Below are 22747 nucleotides of genomic sequence, written 5' to 3'. Positions count from 1 at the left end.
TCTATATAATTTCAAATAAACAATAAATTTCTGATACTAAATTCAAAATCTATAAGGTACGAGTTAAAAAAAGGGAAGAAGTTTGATTAGTAAACTAAAAGATTTGGTAATTGCAATATAAAATTTTGAGGTATTAGTGAAGACTAAAGATGTATGTTATTTGAATTGAGATTTTAGGAATCTCTTATGAGGATTGTGTTGTGTGAAATATTTTATTATGATTGTGTTGTGTAATTTATCATTGATTACTAATTTTTATTTTTATTATTTTTGTTTTTATGTGAGAGTTGATGCTTTCAGGTAAAGGGGACGAGCTTAAAAAAGGAGGGACCACCTAGTTACTATAATTTTTTTAATAAGAGATAGGCAAAAACGCATTCGAAAGATTTACCAAAATTACCCGTCACTCTCGTAATAGATTTTTCACTTATCACTGTGCGTAATGGATGGAGAAATCTCGCGTAATCTCTTTCCATTTCCTTACGATTACGTGCACCTAAACAATAGAAATGTCATATTTCCTTGTAATCTATTGTCACGTGATAGATTTTCAGTTACCCAAACGACCCCTTATTGAATTATTAAGTTTTTCGCACATTTTGAAAATGTTTTGCCAATAATGTCTCCCATTTGCAAGTGAAGGATGAAAGGGTGAAGGTATGTATATATTTACAGGTGTGGTTTGCCTAAGGTTGCAATCTTAAACAATCAAATTATAGCACACGTTCAAATTTTATTAGAATATATAATTTTGGCATAAAAAAAATCTCAAGATGACTTGAGAATCTATGTTCATATTTAATTATAAAATTTTAAATTCAAAACATAGTTCAAATTAAGTACATCTATAAACACATGAAAATTTTAAAAATAGGCTGTCTAGATAATATGTTGTAAAATGCGCTATTTTTTTACTCAAAATCTTTTTTTTTTCTTCACATAAAAATAGCTTTTTATTTTAAGAAAAACAACTTTTTTTTTTTTTCACATAAAAACAACTTTTTTTTCTTTTCACATAAAAACAACTCTTTTTTCTTCACATAAAAACAACTTTTTATTTTCTTCACATAAAAACAACTTTGTATGCAAGTTATCCTTGACCAAACTTTATTTCACACTTTTTTTATCCAAAATGTACTTTTCTAGCAAATGCTCCCAAATCAAAAAGTTTATTTTTTTAAACAAAAATATCCTTCCTGTACACAAGAAATCATTTTGGCTAGATTTGACGTGGACTGTAAGACCCGAATCGCAATTGTCGGACCGCACCATCGAATTGCCGAACCCCAGCATTTATGGCGAACAGAACTTTAAATTGTTGGACCCTTTATTCCAAAAAAATGAGTCCCAGATTGCACTTTTCAACCGCCAGACCCCTTGTTGCAAATGCCAGAGCACCTCTCTGATCCCCAGACCCCTGTATTGCTGGACTGCCACTGTTATTTACTGGACCAATGTTACCCTGCCTGTCGGACCGCCTTAAGAATACGCAGGACTGCCTTTCATAGGATTCATAGGAAAGAGGAGAGAGGTGTAGGTAAAAATAAAGGAGTGTAATTTAGACTTTTTTTTTTTTGTTTGCTAGGGAGATATTTGCTAAAAAAAATATATATTTGTAAAAAAAAAGAGAAAAAAAATTGTTTGGGGGTAATTTGGGCCTATATTTGCCCGAAAGGGTAAAGTAAGGAGTGAATAATATTATTTGAAAAGGGTGCTCTCTCTCAGTCAGTTTAAATTGGGAGGGAATGGAGCAAGGAAAAGTAGGGAATGAATAATAATATTATTTGGAGAAGGCGGTGTGGTGCTCTCGCTCAGCCAGTTTAATTCGGGAGGGAATCGACCCGACGCGTGTAAGACACGAGTGTGCGGTCGCGTAAGTTCCAGAAACCATCCCCTCTCTCTATACAAACGTTTTGACACGCGCCAGACCCTTCCAGAAAGCACAGAAGGCGTGATTCTCTCTCTCTCTGTCTCTGCGGTTTTGCCTGCCTGCCTGCCTGCAACTCTCTCTCTCTCAGGTTTTTGGGCGAAGAAAAAATCAATCGAAGAGATGGCGCTGAATTCCCCACTATTGCCAAACGGCATGCCCGTCCCCTTCGAGAACGAGATGTTCATCTTGTCTCGTGATGGCGTCGAATTCGAAATTGATAAAATCCCAACGTATGTTTCTTCCCTTCTCTCCTTTTTCTTTTTTCTTTCGTATTGTGTGCTTCATTATTCTTTTCATCTCCCTCTCTGTCTGGTGTCTTCTTCTTTATCAATGGGTACTACGTCTGTTTTTTCTTGTCCTTTTAAATTCTTTGTTATCCATACAGGTTGTGGTACATGTTGTATAGAACTGAGCATTCTCTGATTAGGTTAAATTATAGCCCAAAAATTGGGCACCAATTGATCTGCTTTGTTGGTGTTAATGATGCTTGTTCATGGGATGGATGTAAGCTTGGCCATTTCATTAACCTAATTTTTATGGAATGGTTAGTTTAGGGGATCACTCTGTTTGTATGTTTGCAATTGGGTAATTCTTCTCTTATGGATTGCTTTAATTCGCAACCTCATTCTAGGCAACTTTGATCAAATTCACAAAGAAAAACACTCCAAATAGAAGAAGAAAAGAATGAGAGAAAAATTTCATACTGTATTAAGTGATCCTATAATGCTTCACAACTAAAAAAAAAATACTACGAGGAAAACGCACGGATAAAAATTCAATGGTTAGCCCCACATTGATTTGCCTGTTGCCCCACTAAGGAAACACCTTTCGTGGCCCCATGAGATCATTGAAACAACATCCAAATCCCACCTCTACTAGTTTCTTCTTATGTGACTCGAATAAATTGCAGAAATTTCCTTGCCACCTCCACTTTTATTGTGGCAACAGATAAGGAATCACTTTTGAAGACCTTTGGTGGGGGACACATGTAGAAAAGGAAGTCAATTATGTGACGGTTCTCCTCATAGACATTTGCCAAGTTTGATTTTGAGCTTTTAGAAACAAACTGAGCTTCGTTATCTTTGTCTATTCAATCCTCAATGAGAATAAAGAACGAAAAAGAAGAGGCCATTTTGTATGGGGAATGACAGCTTCATTATCTTTGTCTATTCAATCCTCAATGAGAATAAAGAACAAAAAAGAAGAGGCCATTTTGTATGGGGAATGACAGCTTCATTATCTTTGTCTATTCAATCCTCAATGAGAATGAAGAACGAAAAAGAAGAGGCCATCTTGTATGGGGAATGACAGCATAAATGACACTGCAGTGACAAAGTTTTGAGTCGTGGTGGCCCTTGGACGTGAGTGCCATTGACAAAAAGAGTTTTTGATTACTATGGACCCCGATGATCTGCACTAAGTGATTGTAGGAAAGAGGAGTAGTTCCTTGTGACTGAACTAGAAAGCTTCAAGTATTGTGTGTTATCTTTTTTGGCTGAACATTGCCTCGTTATCATGTCAGATTGGTCATTGAACAATTTGTTGAAAATTTGCTTTTTGGTATCATGAAAAATGATATCGTCTTTTTGTTGATAAATTTCCACTGGAAATGCAGAGAAAAGAAGATAGCAAAACTTAGTTTCCATTATCGTAATAGGTACGTAGAATATGATGGCATAATAGGGAATCTTTTATGAAAATGAAAGCATTTAGATTTGTGCTGAAAATTCTGTGGAAAACTCTGATGAATACTTCAAATGTTTTACCCTGAGAAATGCATGCAAAATGCTTGGCGAGCTTGGAGGAGATATTGGAATATGTGAGGTAAGTGTGGAAATGCTTGGTAGTACCGAGGGGTGATATGCTGGCGCTGCATTCCCCTTAATTTTGTGTGGCAGAATAATGCTGGTTTCTGAAACATTTCTTTTGGGGAGTTGAGTTCCTTCTTATTATCAGTTTTTTGTCATTTTCACTTGATAAGCAATCATTCATCTTGTTATCATTTTTACTTGTTGCAGTAGGTAAAACAACAAGGTAAAACAACAGAACTGTGGTCTTCTCCTATTCTTTAGTGAAATTGGTTGGAATTTTGAAACAAGTGGCTAAATTTTTAGCTAATAACTATAAACTTGTTAGCATGTTGTATACAAAGATTGCCTGTGACCTCTTCCTATTGTGATGCTATGTTTACCACTAGTTTGTATTACCACATATTCGCTATTTAATATCTATAAATATGGCGGACAAGAAATTCAATTTTCTATACTTCCAAATATGATTTTGGCTTTTGGCATGCAAATGCTTTTTCCGTGGCATTTGGTTTTTTACATGGATAACCAACTAATGGTAATGTCCTTTAAAAAAAAATTATATATATATATAATCAAACTCATGGAACTTCTAGTGGTAATCAATGCGTCAACAACAATAATAGAAAAGGAAAGAGTTATTATAAGCCTCTCGTCATACTTGTAGGCTTGATGCGCTAAAGTGCAGTTTTGTTCAGGTTTTGATTCTGCAGTAGTATTCTAACCTGGTGAGTTGATTTCTTTCTTATTAGAGCTCCTGGAGGTAAAATTAAAGCCAAGGGTACCATTTACCTGTCAAATGTGCGCATGTTGTTTGTTGCAAAGAAACCTGTTGGGGACTTTAGGGCATTTGATATGCCTCTGGTAAGAATCTTTAGGATCTCTCGTCCTTGCCTGCCAGAAATAAATTTCTCATGAGGCATTTAGCTGCTATCATAGCCATCTGCAGTTGTACTGGTCCTACGAATATTTTTTCTTAAATGTAGTTACAAAATGAATGTCATTGCTGGAGTTCATAATGCTCTCACAAATTCACGTGAATACATGAAGTTATGATGCCAAAAGACACTAAGAAAACTAAAATCATTGTTTAGACGTAAAGCTTTAGATTCCATTGTAATTTTAGGTGGGAGTGGATCACTTGATTCATGCAGATAAATATGTGGATCTTCATATTCTAGGATGATTCGGCATGAAACAGTGGGTGGTGTTATTTTTAGTTATTTCTTTGTTTTAATTGAATTCTCTTTTTGGTTATTCTTCTGATCAATATCATGTATATGACTTGCAAGAACATTTGGAATGCTTAATTTTGGGGTTCAACTAGGCTATTGGGAACCTAATACTAAAAGAGAACATGAGTGCATGATGAAGTGGTTGTAGTTTGTTTTGTAACATGTGCTCCACTGGTTTTCACTGATATCATGCTCGGTTTGTTTTTTATGAGGAATTTGTTCATACATCATAGATAACTTGTATTTTGAAGAATCAAAGTTCGCAAAATTCATCCAGGAAAGAGTTTTATTTTTAACTTACAAAAGAGTCCGTTTCTTATGTTCTGGTCGGGATTTGAATTGTTAATGATAACTTATGCTCAAAGGGTTCCTTTAGGGAGTTTGCAGGATCACTCTAGTCTGGGAAGGGACTCTGTTGCTTGGTTTGAGTTTTCCCGTTTAAAGAGCATTGTCCCAGATCCATCCATGATGTTGACTGTGAATTGTTGAAAGTCCACTTCCTCTCCATTAGTGCAGAATTGGATTCATATACTCTGTGAGCTTTCTGCTAATGGTCTTGTTCTGGATCTGCAACTTCCTATATACTTGAATCTTTCTTTGGATGGATCTAGGTTTCATCATTTGCACGGGGAACATGTGATTAGAAAATTTCTGGATCAATTAAATTCTGACAGCTCTTCATGAGTAGTTGATCTGACTGTTAAGTTTTAGAAATATTTATTTGGAGTGTAACTCAGTCTCCTTTTAAGATGGGTTGGTTGCTCATGTTCATGATGCACAGCTGTGGACCTGGGAAAAACGAAAGACACACACAGCAGTTAGAATATCTGTTTTCATGTAATTCTTTAAAAATGTCTGTACGCTTTGACAGTTCCTTATGTTACAACCTTTGATATTATCTATAGTTTGTCATTGTACCTAATCATAATCATGAGTTAAATGGTTATTGAAACAGGAATAATGATGAACTCATGTGTCTGTTTGGTTTTTCATGTCCCTCACAATGATTTATGATGTGTCACCTTTTGCAGCTTTATGTGCATGATGAAAAATTCAATCAGCCTATATTCTTCTGCAATAACATATCAGGTCTTGTTGAGCCTGTAAGTATAATTAAGGTTTAGGAGTTTCTGGTCATTCTTCTGTTGTCATTCGGTACCCGAAGAGCTCTGATATATTTTCATTTAGCATGTGTCAAATTGGGTCTTAATTGTCTTAACTATTTCAGGTAGTACCTGAAGATCAACACAGGGCTCTCTATTCACCTCATTCTTTCAAGATTTTATTCAAGGAAGGTGGTTGTGGAACGTTTGTTCCACTCTTTTTCAATCTGATAGCATCCGTGAAACAGTATAATCAACATGTCACTAATACTTCTTCGAACGATCATACGCCTCGCGTGGATCCTTTACAAGCAAACCAACCTCCAGTAGATGAAATGATGAGACATGCGTAAGCTATAGCGCTTTGGCATCATTGCTGACTTTCATTTTGTTTGATTGGCCTAATTTGTCATCTCAGAAATGTTATAATGTATTGTTACAGATATGTGGATCCAAGTGACCCTACAAGAATCTACTTGCAGCAGCCCAATTTAGATTCTCAACTTAGAAGACGCACTTACCATTCGCAGCCTGCAGAGAACTCTATATGATGATGAATCCTTCCTACAGAATGGATCATTTAGCTCCATTCTCAGCCTGCAGAGAACCCTATATGGCAATGAATCCTTACTATGGAATGGGTCTGTTAGCTTTAAAACATTTCATTGCCCAAGGACTGATGATGATGTTTTCTGAATTTCTTTCTTATACTGCTTTTCATGTATATGACAAAACATCCTGCTTTTTCACTTGCCATGGTCATGAAGACCGGTCACATTATAATAAACCTTCGATCTCTTTCTTTCTACATAAACATACGTCTTGTAATCCTTTCCTCGTCTTAAATTATTGGAATGCTTGTGAATAGCTTTATCACGATTGAGGTTTGGTCTGGGTAGTCTGCAAGAAAAGGCCTGGGCTGGGTGTCTTGTTAATGTGCTTCACATTGATTGTTCCACGGTCCTCCGATACAAAAACCAGAGATTGGTGAAATGTTTATTCAGATGCTCTGGGGATGAAGCAATTGTTCTAAAATCAATCATGCAAATGAATGAGTGGACTAGCTTTAACTGTTTTGCAATTTGGGAGTGTGGGACCTGCAACTATGAATTGAGTTATGGTCGCCTGTTGAGGCACCGCATGATTTTCCAACCCGATTGCAATTTGGGAGTGTGGGATCTGCAACTGTGAATTGAGATATGGTCGCCTATCGAGGCACCGTATGATCTTCCAACCCAAATACAATTTGGGAGCCCACCATAAAATTTCACACTTGCACCTGGACTTCAACGGGGGCCTATCATAAAATTTCTCACTTGCATTTTGACTTCAATGGACGTTTGATTTGATTATTTGAACGGTGTGGATTGCATAAGACTGAGGCTACGCCAATGAACGTTTGATTTGTTTATTTGAAGGGTGTGGTTTGTCCAAGGCTGAGGCCAAATATTGTTGAAAGATTTTTGGTAGTAGAAATATTTGTTAATTTTCATATCTAATTATAAAACCATACTTTAAAAATATATAGTACTTTAAAACTAAATAGTAAATAATGTAGTGTAGATTGAGCAGATTTATAAACACTTTAAAATTATGGAAATTGGCAGTCTAGAAAATGCATTATATGGTACATTATTTTTCAGATTTGAAATATGTTGTTTTGCATGTTCATACATCTTGAGGCCATTTTGAGGCCGTAATGATCAATTTGAAACAATTTTTTTTAGTGAATTTTTGAGGTGCGCTGTAATTTGATTGTTTAGGGCCTCACTTTTATATTTTCTTTATTTGAATCAATTACTAACTACAATGAAACAAGGTTTAAAAAATTGAATTGGTGACTCGGGTCCACTACTTCAAAAATTGTATCAGTTCATTGATTTGGATTAGCAAGTTTTGGCTAAATTGTTTTTCAAAATTACCGCAAATTTTTAAAAATAATACTTTATTTAGTTTCTGATAAAAATAGTAATGTATATTGGTTTTTTTTTTTTTTATTATAAAAATATACGAATATTGAGATGTTTTTCTGTTTGGATGTTCGTTAATCTTTCATTCATATCACTGAGAAAGAAAAGTTTATAATCATCAAGGACATGAATATCTATTATTATATATTATTCATTCATATCACTGAGGAAAAAAAGAAGCTTATGATCATCAAGGACATGAAAATCTATTATTATATTTTAAACGAGAGCAACACCTTCTATATTCTTTTGTCACGTCTCTCACCATATTAGTAACTCTCTTTTATCTCCTTTACACATCTCTCTCATGCAATGCAGGTCATCTATCTCTCTTCCTCTCTCTATCATAATAAATCAGTTTTATTAAAAGTTTTCTCATATTTTTTTTCTCCTAATAAATCTCTTTCCTTTTTCACGATTTTCTCTCTTATCTATTCTCACCAATATTCTCATGCACCTCTACTATCTCTCTTTCTTCATAACTCTTTTAAATATCTCCCTATATATTTATCTCGCTCTCTTCATAATGCCATATTTCTCTCTCCCTCTCTTTCCATAATGGATTCTATTCCCTCTCTATCCCATATTTCTATATCTCTCTCTTTTTATAATGCACTATTTCTCTCCCTCTCTTTCCATAAAGAAGTTTTTTCTCTCTCTCCACTCTTTTTCCGATATTTCTATCTCTTCTTCTCTTTTCATAACGTTATCTTTCTCTATCTCTTCTTCCTTTCCTCCTCCGGGCTCTTTTTTCCTCCTCTGTTTCTCACGGCACCCCCCTCTATCACAAACACACTCTTTCCTCCTCTTATCTTCTCCATAATCCTAGATATTAATTGTAATAGCATTTTCAAGGTAAATGCTCTTTTTTTCTTTTTTATGTATTTTTTCATTGCTTTTTTTTTTTTTTTCAGTCTTTTCCATCACGTTCTCTTTAGTTTCTATGTGAAGTTGAGTTGTTTTTTTGGATTACATGGAATTAAATTCTTTTTGTTTGTTTTTTTAATCTTTTAGTGATCTACAAGGTGAACAACCTTCATTTGCTCTACATTCTATGCATTTTTTCATTGCTTTTGCCTATATTTCGGTCATTTCCATCATGTTCTCTTTAGTTTCTATGTGGAATTGATTTTTATGAATTGATTTTTATTTTTTAGAATATTATGTGAAATCGAGTTATTTTTACTTGTTTTTGTAGATCTTTGAGTGATTTATAGAAGCCCTAAAATGATTTGTTGATTGAGGCTATGTAGATCAAGTTGTTTCGAGATGTTATCAAAGAATCTATTGTGAAAACAAACTTTTGTGTTTTCAAGGTAAGTAATATTCCGTTTTCTCTGCATTTGTATGCAGTTCTTCATTACTTTTACCTACATTTTCGGTCATTTCCATCATGTTATTCTTAATTTTAATGTGAAGTTGATTTTTTTTTTTTTAATATGGAATTGAGTTATTTTTGTTTGTTTTTGTAGATCTTTTAATGATCTACAAGGTAAATAACATTCTATTTTCTCTGCATTCTATGCATTTTTTCTTGCTTTACCGACATTTTGGTCATTTCCATCATGTTTCTCCTTAGTTTATATATGGAATTGATTTTTATTTGTTTAGAATATTATGTGAAATCAAGTTATTTTTGTTTGTTTTTGTAGATCTTTGAGTGATATACAGAAGCCCTAATACAATTTGTTGATTGAGGCTTTGTAGATCACGTTGTTCGAGATGTTCTCAACAAATCTACTGTAAAAATCGATTTTTGAGTAATATTTGCAATATTGTTGAATTTTTTATCTTTTCTCAATCATTTCTTTCGATGTGTCTCATTTTGTAGATAAATCGCTTATTTCATGAAACTGTAATTGTATTTCTTGATTCGAGCTCTACAAAATATCATTTTGGTTCTTATTTCATTGGATGTGAATACACCTCTTTTTAGGAAATAATTGAATCGAATTCCAATAAATAAAGAAAATTATAATATTACTATTTATTAGGTAATTAAAAAATTTATATTCTTAAATTAGTACTATATATTAAATATTTGCATTAACTAGGATAACATTTATTTTAATTCATATTATAAAGGTGCTTTTGCAAATTTCTTTGTATTCCTATGGTGTTTGCCTTGATTAGGGATTTTTCAAACTATTCGAATAAGTAATGATTTTCAATAATTATAAAAAATATATATTTATGAGTTAGTATTATATATATATATATATATATATATATAACACTTGTAGGTGAAATTCTACAGTACTTCACCTACGGCTTTATCACTATTCAAAGTTTATCACACGATCACATATGTTTGATAGTTTTTGAATTTTAATATTCTTTTTACAAATCATAATGATATGAAATTTTGTAGGTGTGTGCGCCATGGTGAGATGCACGTGAATAAAACAGATAATTTGAATGATAAAAATTATACAAAATACCCCTATAATGTTGTAGGGGTAATTTTATCATTGTTTTTAAAGTATTTGCATTATATTGTATAACATTTGCATGTGTGACTTTGGGATTACGATTTTTATTTTCGAGTACTGATTCCATTCACACGATTCATAGATCTAATGTGAAAACTTATTTTTGGGTAATATCTGTAATATTACATATTTTTTTATTTATTATTAAATATATATTACATATTACATAATGGTAAAGGGCAAGCTTTCTATGCTTCTCCTACAGCATAAAACTTATTCTTCCCCTTATCCAAGCGTCCATTCTAAATTGAGGGCTAAGATTGTCCCAATCACAATGTCACGTCTTTGTACTATTTTTTTTTTCATTTTTTTTTTCTATAAACTATTTTGACACCAAATTCTGTATGTCCAATCCTCTATGAAACTCAAACCATTGAAAAATATAAAAAATATATTTTTAATGAAATAAAATCACCAAAATACCCCTGAAAGCTTCAAAGGGTATTTTGATCATTATATTTTATCGAAAATTTATTTTTAATATTTTTTATAGGTGCACCCCAATGAGAAAATGGCGCGTACCAAATTATAAAAAAAAAACTAAAAATAAAATACTTTGAAATGTCGGATCTAAAATTAAATGGCGAGTGACTCTCTTGATCAAAATTGGACGGCTGGATGGTAAGGAAAGCGTAGATCTTCTATGTTGTAGGGGAAGTATAAAACATTTCTCAATGGTAGATATCTTCTTTTTTGTAAGAAAAATATATTTTAAAAATAATATAATAATTTTATTTTTTATTTTTTTTGTATTTTCTATTTCTTTTACAACTTCTTACATCCAAAATGAAATTGAAAAAAAAAAATGTTGTACGCAGCACAATACTATTTTTATTTTTTCTTATTAGCCTCCCTGTAATCTTATTTTTGCACAAATAGTATCTGACTTATTTATTTATGGGCAAGCTTTTTATGCTTCTCCTATAGCATAGAAGTTCTATCCTTCCCTTTATAAGATTGCCCCAATCACAATGTCACGTCTCTATGCTATTTTATTTTTTTCTATAAACTATTTTGACACCAAATTTTGGACATTCATTCCTCTATTAAACTCGCACTAGCGAAAAATATAAAAACAATATTTTCAATAAAGTATAATGACCAAAATACCTTTGAAATTTTCAAGGGGTATTTTGGTCATTATATTTTATCGAAAAATTAGTTTTAATATTTTTATAGGTGCGCCCCAATGAGAATATGGGACATACCAAATTTCATATTCATACAATTTGTATATAAAAAAAACTAAAAATAAAATACTTTGATACGTCGGATCTAAGATCAAATGGTGAGTAACTCTCTTGATCAAAATTTGATGGCTGAATGGTAGGGAGAGGATAGAACTTCTATGCTGTAGGGGAAGCATAGAAATATTTCCCTTTATTTATTTCATAGTTTTAAAAAAAATATAGTTATATAATAAAATTATTCAATTATGACGATAAATTCAATAATATCTAAAACCATATTTTATTCAATTTTTTTTTTTATAGTAAGTATATATCCAAAATTAATATTAAATGTTGCACGTACATATTACTAGTACAGTCTAAAATAGAGCATACAATAACCAAAATACAACCTATTACCAAAATGATAGGCGGCAGTGTTCTTCCTCTTCATTGCGTTGAATTGTCTCCATAATTGATCCATGTATGGTAATGCATCTAAATTAATGAACAAATATATTTTCTACAAGATAGAAGGAATGTATTGTCTACTTGCATAAAAATAAGAAGAACATAACTCGCTATAGATATGTTTATTATCTCTCCTAAAATGTCATCTCACTAAATAAAAATATATACTTTATAACATTAAAAAAATATCAGAGCAATATTGCATAAAAAATTTGATTAACAAAAAGAAAGTAACATTAAAAAAATATCAGAATAATATTGCATAAAAAATCGATTAACAAAGAGATAATAAAAAATACTACTATATTATCAAATTAAGTCATTAAAATATAGACAAAACATACATGCATTTTTTAGCATTAAAAAAAATGAAGATAAGGTTGAAAAATCTGAGTTTTTTCCCCTGGAAATTACAAATTCATGAGATAAAGTTAAAGATAATTATAAAAAAAAAAAAAAAAATTTAATTCTCATAACATATGTATCAATAGTATATATTCATTAAAATTGCTAATTTTATACAGAAAAATAATTAAAAATAACTACTGAGATAACCCTAAAATCAAGATGCATTTTTGTATCAAGAGTCCATCAAAATCCCTAATTTTATTTAATAAAATAATTACAAAAATAATTACTCAGAAAACCCTAAAATCAAGATATATTTTGGCAAAATTTCTTGATCTTTTCTATTTAAATCTACTAGATTAGATCCATAATAAGATAGATATGAGAAATGATAATATAGGACTCTCTCCCACCCATATGTGTAGGACCTTAAAGGATCACCATTAAATTTGGCACGGATCTATAGAAAATTCAGGTCCCACACATGTGATAACTTTTCTAGAGATCCATGCCAACTTTAATAGTGATCCTTTGGGGTCCTACACGTATAGATGGGGAAGGGTCCTATAGGATGATTACTCATAAGATATATATAGCTCCATTATTAACATTGTGAATCAAATTTCAACAAATTTCATTCAAAATTGAGGTAGACATATGGCAGAACCCAACATTCATCCCATTTTCGAGTAACAAAAAATTCGCATAAAAAAATACGAAATGATAAATGAATATACTGGTTTGATTTGAGAACTGAAGCTATGGAATTTGATCTAAATCTACCTGATTATCAATGGGGTTAAATTTGGATCACCCTCGCACTTTTCAGAAACAATTTTTTGAGTAAAATCGACCACAAATCTTTTTGTAATCGAATAATGAACCCAATGATCACGTGAAGAACTCGATTTTATTCAAATCGCGCAAAATTTGATACAAAACAATTCTAAATCAAGGCTAATATCATATGTTCAGCAGATTTAGTAGAACTAAGAGAAAAACGCCCAAAAATTTGACACGAAAAGTTTCAAATAATTTTTTCAATCGTAGATCATGGTTTTATTGCCAATACATAATCATTTCCTTCAATAATACAAAAAACCTTCTAATTTGAAAAAAAAAAGCATCTAAAGAGGAACCCATGAGCAAAAGTACTCGATTATTGGCGTAGGAAATGGACTCGGCAATTTACTGTAGTGAGTCGTTGATTTGCATCGATCCATAGGGTGAATCATTTGGATCCCCGGGGGATCCAAGATAAATTCTAATTCAAATCAGGCAATTCGGATCAGAATCGACAAATTTTAAACCTTGCGCGAAACTACTTCAACTTGATTTGTAAGAAAATTCAATTTGGCGCTCTCTTTCTCTCCCCCTCTGACCACCACCATCACTATTGCCACCACTAGACATCCACTGCCTCCACTACCACCTAGCCACCACCACCGCTACACCACTATGCTGCCACCACCACCACCACCTCCGCCATCACCGCAACTGCCTAGCTGCCACCACTAATTAACGGCCTCAATCCCCATCATTGTACCACCACCATGTCTTGCTGCCATTGCCACCACCACCACCTATGCGCCACGATGACTATCACCATACAAGAACCACTGCCGCGGCATGGCCGTCACCACCACTCTCACACCGTACACCGTACCAGCAACACCACTATCACTACTACAGGATCACTATTAAAATTGGCACAGGTGTGTAGGACTCTAAAGGATCACTATTAAATTTGGCACAGATTTTTAGAAAAGTTATCACATGGATGTGGGACTGACTTTTCTAGAGATCTGTGTCAAATTTAATGGTGATCCTTTGAGGTTCTACACACATGAGTGTGGGAGGGTCTCACAAGGTCATTTCCCATATTATTATTACTACTACTTCAACAACGACCTTTGCAGTTCCACAGTGAGTGTTGATCTATGGTCCCATCTAAACGTGCGCTCAAGGTAATGGGGGAGATGCTCTTCTATTTACATTTATTGGTTGATATTCACTTTACTAAAATAATGTTGTTTTGACTTATTTATAAGAGTAATGATCATATAGGACCCTCTCCCACCGATGCGTGTAGAACCTCAAATGATCATCACTAAAGTTGGCATGGATCTTTAGAAAAGTTATCACATGGGTGTGAGATTTGACTTTTCTATAGATCCGGCCCAAATTTAATGGTGATCCTTTGAAGTTCTAAACAGGTGGAGGAGGGTCCTATAAGATCATTTCTCTATTTATAATTAAAAGGTGATTGGAAATATTCTTGGGAACATAATTTTTAATGGATGAGGTTTCTATAAGGCCTAAGTTTTATGAAAACAAATAAAGCCTCACTTGAAATCCTCATCTAAAAAGCAATTTGAGCAACGGAAATTTCCATGATGGTTCTAAAATCAATTTTCAACACTAACAATGAAATTCGAAACGAAAAAAATGATACATACAGATCTTGTGGATCTATGAACACTTACTTTTAGAACGAAATGAATGTTCTAGATAACTTATTACAATATACATTATTTTTAGAGCTTGAAATCCTATTTTTTTTCACAATCATAATATTCATGCCGAGTTGATCGATGTAAAGGTTTTTAAATTCTTGAGTTGCAATTTTCGATGAGTTATGAGGTGAGGCTTTACTTACCTATTGATGCGATTAAAATTTGGTTCCTAAAAATTTTATTTTTATTAATTTTATTTTTAGAGGTTGGGTAGACTTTTTATTTTTATTCATTATGGTTAATTATTAAAAATAAGATTTTTAAGGTTTTGTTGATAAAGTCTCTTTTTATCAAGAGATAAAAGAGTCCGTAGTTTTTTTTATATCTTGTTAAGAAATAAGAAGTCCGTGGGTTTTTCTTTTGGATCGGAGTTGGCTTGTAGAAAGAAAATTATCTTTAGTATTAGGATGTATATTTTGTTTCCTATTTTGAAGGGATGGATATTTTCTTGAGTTGGATGTAAAGAATTAATATTTTGATTGGTTATTATTTTTGGGTTTTTGTTAGGAAAGCATAGGGTTTATCTTGTGGGGATGGCACGTGTTATTTAGAGTTAGCTTCTTAAGATTTAGGTGGGTATGTGATAGTGCATGAGAATAAGAGATAAAAGGTATAATTTGTTTTTTTTTTTTAGATAATTTAGTGGGAAAGACAAGTTCCTACCTTTTTTCAAGTAGATTAGCAGTTAGCCTTTTGATGGTGTTAGTGGGGGTGAGTTAGTGGTGGGAATGAAAACCACAACGTAGTAACAAAATGTGTAATTTGTTAATTGGTAGGATGAGTATTTTAGTTATAAATGATAAGGTATTAATTGATAGTTTCCTTTTTATAAGGAGATTATTTACTTAGCTCATAGGAATAGATTAGGTTGTTAATAAAAGATAAAAGTTAGATTAGGAAGGTTTATTATGTATTTTTGTAATATAACATGCAAAACGTGGGTAGGAATTGAGTCAATAGTATTTTGTTAGTTATCTTATTTTAGTAGATAGGTGGTGAATGTAAACCTCCTACAAAAAGAGCACGTAATTGAGATATTGAATTTAATGAATGAAAAAAAGTTGATCTTTGATATTGTAGAGAGAGTGCCCTTTGGTGAATGTAAAATCCTATTTTTTATAATTAATCCTACTAAATAAAAATAAAAAGTCTACCTAACCTTTAAAAATAAAATTTGTAAGAACCAAATTTTTATTTGCATCACCTATGTCACCATTAATTATTGGAATGAAATCTAATAGTTTGGAGTATATCATAATGCTTGAGAAATTTTCTTTTGAACTTTGAGCATTGTCAATGATGTTACATTTAATAATCCCACGACTCGATTTTACATTTAAGAACCAACGGTGTTTGTGACTTTCCTATACCAAAATTAAATTATTTTTTTATTATTTTTCTAACAAATATGGGTATATCCTGGCTTAGACTTAACTGATTCCCTGAGTGGACTACAATCGGGTCTATGTATATTACACGTAATGCTCAAAGGGAGGGAGGGAGGGAGTTGAATGGTTGCCTGCTTGCATCATGCTCCTTATGGAGTACACTATGTTTCGTCTCTTTCTTATAGACTTTTTAACTGGGTCCGGCACCACGAGGAAACGGGCCGCTTTTTGGAAAAGAGGTTTAAGAAAGGGTAATTATGGAAAAAAGGGAAAAGTTTGTAAATGGGGTTTCGCGACGTCACACTCGCATGGTGGTGACGGGAGTGGTGGTGGGCGGCAGGGTGTGTCCCATGCAATGTGGTCGTGCTTGGCCGGCCACCTTGCGGTGGATTCCACACAAGCGAACTCACCACCACTCACTATCATACTCACTCATCTTTCTTTCTGGCGCAGAATTTTCCATCATACAAACTCCCTATTTTTATACCTCCCATGTATTATAATGAAAAGCCTTAAACAATCAAACCAAGGCGCGCCTTAAACATTCATTAGAAGATGTTTGTTTTCAAGATTTTCAAGTTTTTATAGATCTACATCATTTTTTACGTTTTAAATTTTATATATAAAGATGAAAATATATTTTATGGCTTTCACAAAGATGTTTAGTGTTAAAACCATATTTCTCAACATTATTTGAAGGTAGGCTCTAATTTGATTATTTAGAGCTTAGGCTCTATACAAACCACTCAAAAATTACAACCAATGTCGTTCAACGCGATTTTTTTTTTTTGTCAAAACTTATGTTACGGTTTGAGGTTGAAATTCTCGGACTGTTTTTTTTTTAAACTTAAGTTGTGGTCCGAAGATGGCATTATCGGACGCCTTTTTTGTCGAAACTTAAGTTTCGATCTTCTACGGACTGCAACTTAAATTTTGAAAAAAAAAAAAAAAAAAAGTTCGGGGATGGCATCCTTGGATTGATGGGTAATTTTATCAAAAAGAAAGTTGTGTTGACTAACATTGATTGTAATTTTTTGTTATAAAGGGAGCAACTCATATCTTTCCAACTTATTTTAAGTCTATACATAAATAACTCTATATATTATGCGATCATTTATCTTTGTTACAAAGATATCATAATTACTCCTAGTCATTAGATGTCAAATTGAATGACTTGAAATGTTTTACGAAATTTGAAAAATATTTTTTGAATTTTGAAAAACGTTTTTTGAATTTTGAATCTAATCAATGATACTCTTACAATTATTCGATTTGAAATTTGACAGACAAGAATAATTACAACCACCTTACATGAAAAGTAAATCGTCTCTTTATATACTTTTCTGAAAAAAGATATCACAAACTCGTCTCCCATATTTGATAATATTATAAACTCAATTAGGGGAAACGGGTTTCAATGAGAGGAAACATAACCTCAACAATAGCGAGTGAATTAAGAATAACAATTAGGAATAATAATTAAGGAAAATTATACATATATCCATTATTTTAAACGTTATTACAAATTTATCTAAAATTTTCCATTATTGCTACTCTGCCCATTTTATATATCTATTATTTCAGCATCTTGTCAATTTTTTTAAAATGACTATATTACTTTTTTTGGATTTTCAAGGTCCAAAATTTATTTTTGCATGAACTAACTATGATTGAACTTTTCGAATTTTCAAAATCCAAAAACTTTTAATTTTCAAAATTCAAATATTATAAAATAAAAAATCTACAATTTCAGATACCTAATTTTTTATTTACTAAAATAAAAAATCAACAAATGAAACTCAACCAATAAGATGTGTAAAATCACTTCACAAATATTTTGTATTTTCAGCCAATAATTAAAGAAAAAGTCAACACGAACTTTTCCAAATGTTTGCTCTTTTTAAAAGAGGGAAAGTATATGATGAGACAACTAATCTTGACCATTGGATATGAAATTGAGTGGTTACATTTATTTCATTGACCAAACTCAAAGTTCAAAAGAAATTTTCTCAAACTTTGTGACACACCCAAGCTATCAGATTTCATGTAAGAAAGTTATAAGTAATTGTGACTTTCCTGAGGTAAATGGTCTCGTTGTATACAAAAATAAAAATCCACAATCAAAGGTCTATGATCTTTTATATTCCGAATCCTTATCATCCGGAATAGGAAAATTTTATATTTTGAAGGTCCAATTTTTATTTTTATTTTTATAATTCAAATTCAAAAGATAAAAAGTTTTAATATGAGCAATTTTGGACCTTGAAGTTCCAAAAAATTTTATTTATTTTCGGATCTTAAAATAGGGCAATTTTGGGAAAAACAAATTGGGGTAAGTAGAAATTTTAAGTGAAATTATTATAATGCTTAAAATAACGAATATAAGTGTAATTTTCCCGAATTATAATAATAATAATAATAATAATAGGAGCCATGATATGATATGGCGTGGCATGTCATGTCATGTGGGCAGTTGGACGGTCCCCTACTTGTGCCGCAAAAGCAGCAGCACTTTGGGGCGGTCCCTCGTTCCTTAATATCCGCCATGTGCTAAATATGCCCTATTCTCTCTCTCTTTCTCTCCATTGGAATATGTAGTAGGGGTAGGGCATCTGAATTATGTAAATCTCTCTCCATTGGAATATGTAGTTGGGCATGGGCATGGGCATCTGAATTATGTAAATCACAAAGATGCATCTTCTATTTAAAGAGCAAAGGAGGAACGTCTCCCTGTCCCTGTATTTTCATTTACTCACTACAGAGACAGAGACAGAGAGTATGTTTTTGTTTTCATAGCGAGAATGGTGGTACTTTGCAACAACAGCATGGGACTAAACTTGGCATGGCCCGAGCCTGTGGAGAGAGTACAGAAGCTTGCGGAGAGTGGGATTACTCATTTGCCACAAAGGTACATAAGGCCTCCCCAAGAGAGACCACCCTCCTCTCCCTCTCCCTCTCCCTCTCCCTCTCCTGCAGGTGTCCCAGTTGTGGACTTATCAGCAGGCAACAGCATGGAGGTGATGCACTGTGCATGCAGGGAATGGGGTGCGTTCCAGCTCATAAACCATGGCATCCCCCACATATTTCTCTCCTCCGCCATGCATGCCTCTAGAGGATTCTTTGACCTCCCCATGTCCGAGAAGCAGCTCTACGCCAACGATCCCCTCACCTATGAAGGTTATGGCAGCAGGATGGGCGTGAAGAAGGGCATTATTTTGGATTGGGGTGACTACTTCTTCCACCACCTCCGTCCTCTCTCTCACAGGAAACAACATAAATGGCCTGCCAACCCCCCGCACTACAGGTCATATACAACCCCACCTTTTAATCTAACCCCAACTACTAATTAACAAACAAAGACTGCAACATAATGTGATGAATTCATTGTGGATTTCATGGTTGTGTAGGAGGACCATCGAAGAATACTGCAGCGGGGTGTTTGAGTTGTGCAAGGAGCTGCTATCCATGTTCTCTGAGGACTTGGGACTTCCCAAATCGCGCCTAGTCGAAACGTTTGGGGGAGAGGAGCAGATTGGGCTCTGTTACAGGATGAATTATTATCCAGAGTGTCCACAACCAGAGCTCACCCTCGGGCTGTCCCCCCATACCGACCCCGGATGCTTCACAGTGATCTTTCAGGATGACGATGTATGCGGGTTGCAGGTGAAGAAGGACGATGTTTGGGTTTCAGTTCCTCCCATTCCAAAAGCCCTTGTCATCATCTTGGCTGATCAGCTAGAGGTAAGTGTGAATGGCGCCTACCTCTGCATATTGTATATTGTGAGCTCATTTTCATGTTTGTGATGGATGGATGGATGTACCTGAAAATCATCAGGTGATATCAAATGGGATATACACTAGCGCGGAGCACAGGACAACAGTGAACAAGGAGAGGGAGAGGATGTCTCTGGTCGTATTCTGTAACCCGGATGGAGAGATGAAGATTGGGCCGGTTCAGGAGGTGGTCGCAGCAGGAGGAGGGAAAGCATTGTACGAGGAGATGAGTTTTAACCAGTATAGACAGTTAATCAGGACCGTTGGCATCAAAGGCAAGACCTTCCTAAATTCCAGGAAGGGAAGTTAGCAGCAGCAGCATCTCTATCTGCAACGGCATCTGCATCTTACTTAGAGTAATCCTTGCCGTCCACATCAATAACCATAAATGTAAATAAATAATTCAAACCCCTCAGAATTGATGTCACCTAATTAGGAATGGAAGCGTGCTCTTTTTCTATATTCTTTATTTTGATGCTTATAAGTCAACCTATATACATTTACTTTTTATTATTAAGGGAAAATTTAAAAAAAAAAAAAAAAAAAACCAAAACTACACTTACTCACTTACTATGCAATTTATCCTCAATTTCATTTTTTTTCTCACTTTTTTTCTCAAAATATAAAATAAAAATATACCTAAACTACCTCTCTTACTTTTTACCTTACGCACCCCTCTCTCTCTTCTATCCCACCAACTTTTTATCTTACGGACGTCTCTCTCTTCTATCCCACCAAAATAGGAGGCTCCACTTCTATCCCACCAAAATAGGAGGCTCCAGTACCATGTAACTGCGGTCCGGAGCACTATATCTTACCTGCACCTCTCCGGAGCACTATATCTTACCTACGCCTCTCTCTCCCCTATCCCACCTCTTCGGAGCACTATATCTTACCTACACCTCTCTCTCCCCTATCCCACCAGGGCTCTGACACCGTGTACCTACGGTCTGGACACTTTGCAAAGTTCGATCTATCCCGCCAGGGCTCCGGCACCGTGTTCCTGCTGTCCCGATACTTTGCAAAGTTCGATTCGACATTAAGGCTCCAGCACTTGTAAAATGCAGTCCGGCAATAGGGCATCGACATTGTGTAAAATACCGTTCAAGAATTAAAAAGGGTGGCCCGACTGTTGTAAAGAGCGGTCCAACACTTATGTCTTCCCGCAATGTGCTACTCGGGTCCAAAAATTTACGTCTAATCTATTCAAAATGATTTTTATATATGGGAAGGACATTTCTGTCTAAAAATAAACTTTTTTCCCTTGGGGTTATTTGCATAGAAAAAATGTTTTGGAAAAAAAAGTGATAAAAAAAATTAGGTTCGAGTAAATTGAATAGAGAGTGTGGTTTTCAGGGCTTTTTTTTTTTTTTTTTGTAATTTTCCCTATCATTTATAATATGGTTGGGATCCCAAAATCCTTCACTTACGCATCATACTTACAATTCACTCTACCATATATTTGTTGATGGCCGAAACAAAAAAAGTTATTATATTATTTATTTATTTTTTTGACAAATAAAAAGTATTATCTAACGATGGAACAAATTGAAAATTAAGGAGTCGGTTAGGTGGGAAATACAAACAAGTCAGGATTCAATGCATGCAAATCCTTGGGGTTCACACTAATTAATTTGTATATTTGAGCACATGCGTTGAATTTATATTTTTCAACCCATGTGAATAAGGCTTTGTATACCAAGACCATTTATCTTTGTTGCCCCATTTGAATAAGGGCTTGTATACTAAGATCATTTATCTTTGTTGCAAAGAAATCACAGATACTCTTAGCCATTAGATGGTTTGAGATGTATTACGAAATTTTAAAAAAAAAAATTTGAACCTTGAATCTAGTTAATGACATTTTAGAAATCTTGAAATCTGATAGACGAGAGTAATTATTATTAAAAGTAAATATCTTTTTACTTTTTCTTTAAATAAAAGATTTGTATAATATGAATTATTATTAGAAAGGGTCGCAATTGCTCCTAATCATTAGACGCCAAATTTGATAACTTCAGGTGTATCATAATATTCGAAAAAAAAAATTTGAACTTTGAATCTAATCAATAACACACTCATTATAGAGCTTTGATTATAGGCAAATGGTTTGATACGGCTGCAACATTTTAGAATAAGTAAAGCCTCACGTCATAACTCATCAAAATTTACAATTCAAGCATTGAATTTTTACATTGATCATCTTGACTTGAGCATTATGGTTGTAAAAAAAAAACAAATTAAATTTTTAAACTCTAAAAATAATGTGTATTATAATATATTATCTAGACCATCTATTTCACCCTAAAAATAAGTGTTTATAGATCCATAAAATATGTACTATTTTTTTAGTTTCAAATTTTATAATCAATGTTAAAAATTGATTTAGATCCATCATGAAAATTTCCATTGCGAAAAGTGTTTTTTAGGCGAGATTTGAGGCAAAACTTTCTTTTGTTTTTATAAAGCCTAGGCCTTATAGAAACTTCATCCTTGATTATAATTCTCAAATAGCTAGGCCGAGGTCTAAGCCCCGAAGGCCA

General features: G+C 33.5%; 2 protein-coding genes across 2 annotated transcripts; both read left to right on the top strand.

Annotated features, from left to right (window-relative positions):
* The first annotated feature begins 1723 nt into the window (after window positions 1-1723).
* Window positions 1724-6890, top strand: LOC18434656 (classical AGP protein). The gene is made up of 5 exons (XM_006844719.4): window positions 1724-2160; window positions 4491-4602; window positions 6005-6076; window positions 6202-6425; window positions 6519-6890. The coding sequence occupies exons 1-5, from the start codon at window positions 2051-2053 to the stop codon at window positions 6625-6627; spliced, it is 627 nt and encodes a 208-aa protein (XP_006844782.1). The 5' UTR covers window positions 1724-2050; the 3' UTR covers window positions 6628-6890.
* A 10323-nt stretch (window positions 6891-17213) lies between these two features.
* LOC18434657 (jasmonate-induced oxygenase 3) lies at window positions 17214-20664 on the top strand. Its single transcript, XM_006844720.4, has 3 exons — window positions 17214-19734; window positions 19838-20171; window positions 20266-20664. Exons 1-3 carry the CDS (start codon window positions 19232-19234, stop codon window positions 20512-20514), a joined length of 1086 nt encoding a protein of 361 aa, XP_006844783.2. The 5' UTR covers window positions 17214-19231; the 3' UTR covers window positions 20515-20664.
* Window positions 20665-22747: the final 2083 nt, after the last annotated feature.

Source organism: Amborella trichopoda, chromosome 6, assembly GCF_054954075.1.
Source record: "Amborella trichopoda isolate Santa Cruz 75 chromosome 6, AtrichopodaSantaCruz75HAP2 v2.0, whole genome shotgun sequence".
In the NCBI taxonomy this organism is placed as follows: domain Eukaryota; kingdom Viridiplantae; phylum Streptophyta; class Magnoliopsida; order Amborellales; family Amborellaceae; genus Amborella; species Amborella trichopoda.
This window is presented reverse-complemented; position numbering and strand designations above follow the sequence as displayed.

Bases quoted from the DNA above. Each gene is read 5' to 3' on its own strand.
- LOC18434656 (XM_006844719.4), top strand. From the start codon at position 2,051: ATGGCGCTGAATTCCCCACTATTGCCAAACGGCATGCCCGTCCCCTTC. The intron at 4,603-6,004 runs GTAAGAATCTTT...CACCTTTTGCAG, and splicing joins GGGCATTTGATATGCCTCTG to CTTTATGTGCATGATGAAAA. The intron at 6,077-6,201 runs GTAAGTATAATT...TAACTATTTCAG, and splicing joins TATCAGGTCTTGTTGAGCCT to GTAGTACCTGAAGATCAACA.
- LOC18434657 (XM_006844720.4), top strand. From the start codon at position 19,232: ATGGTGGTACTTTGCAACAACAGCATGGGACTAAACTTGGCATGGCCC. The intron at 19,735-19,837 runs GTCATATACAAC...ATGGTTGTGTAG, and splicing joins GCCAACCCCCCGCACTACAG to GAGGACCATCGAAGAATACT. The intron at 20,172-20,265 runs GTAAGTGTGAAT...GAAAATCATCAG, and splicing joins TCTTGGCTGATCAGCTAGAG to GTGATATCAAATGGGATATA.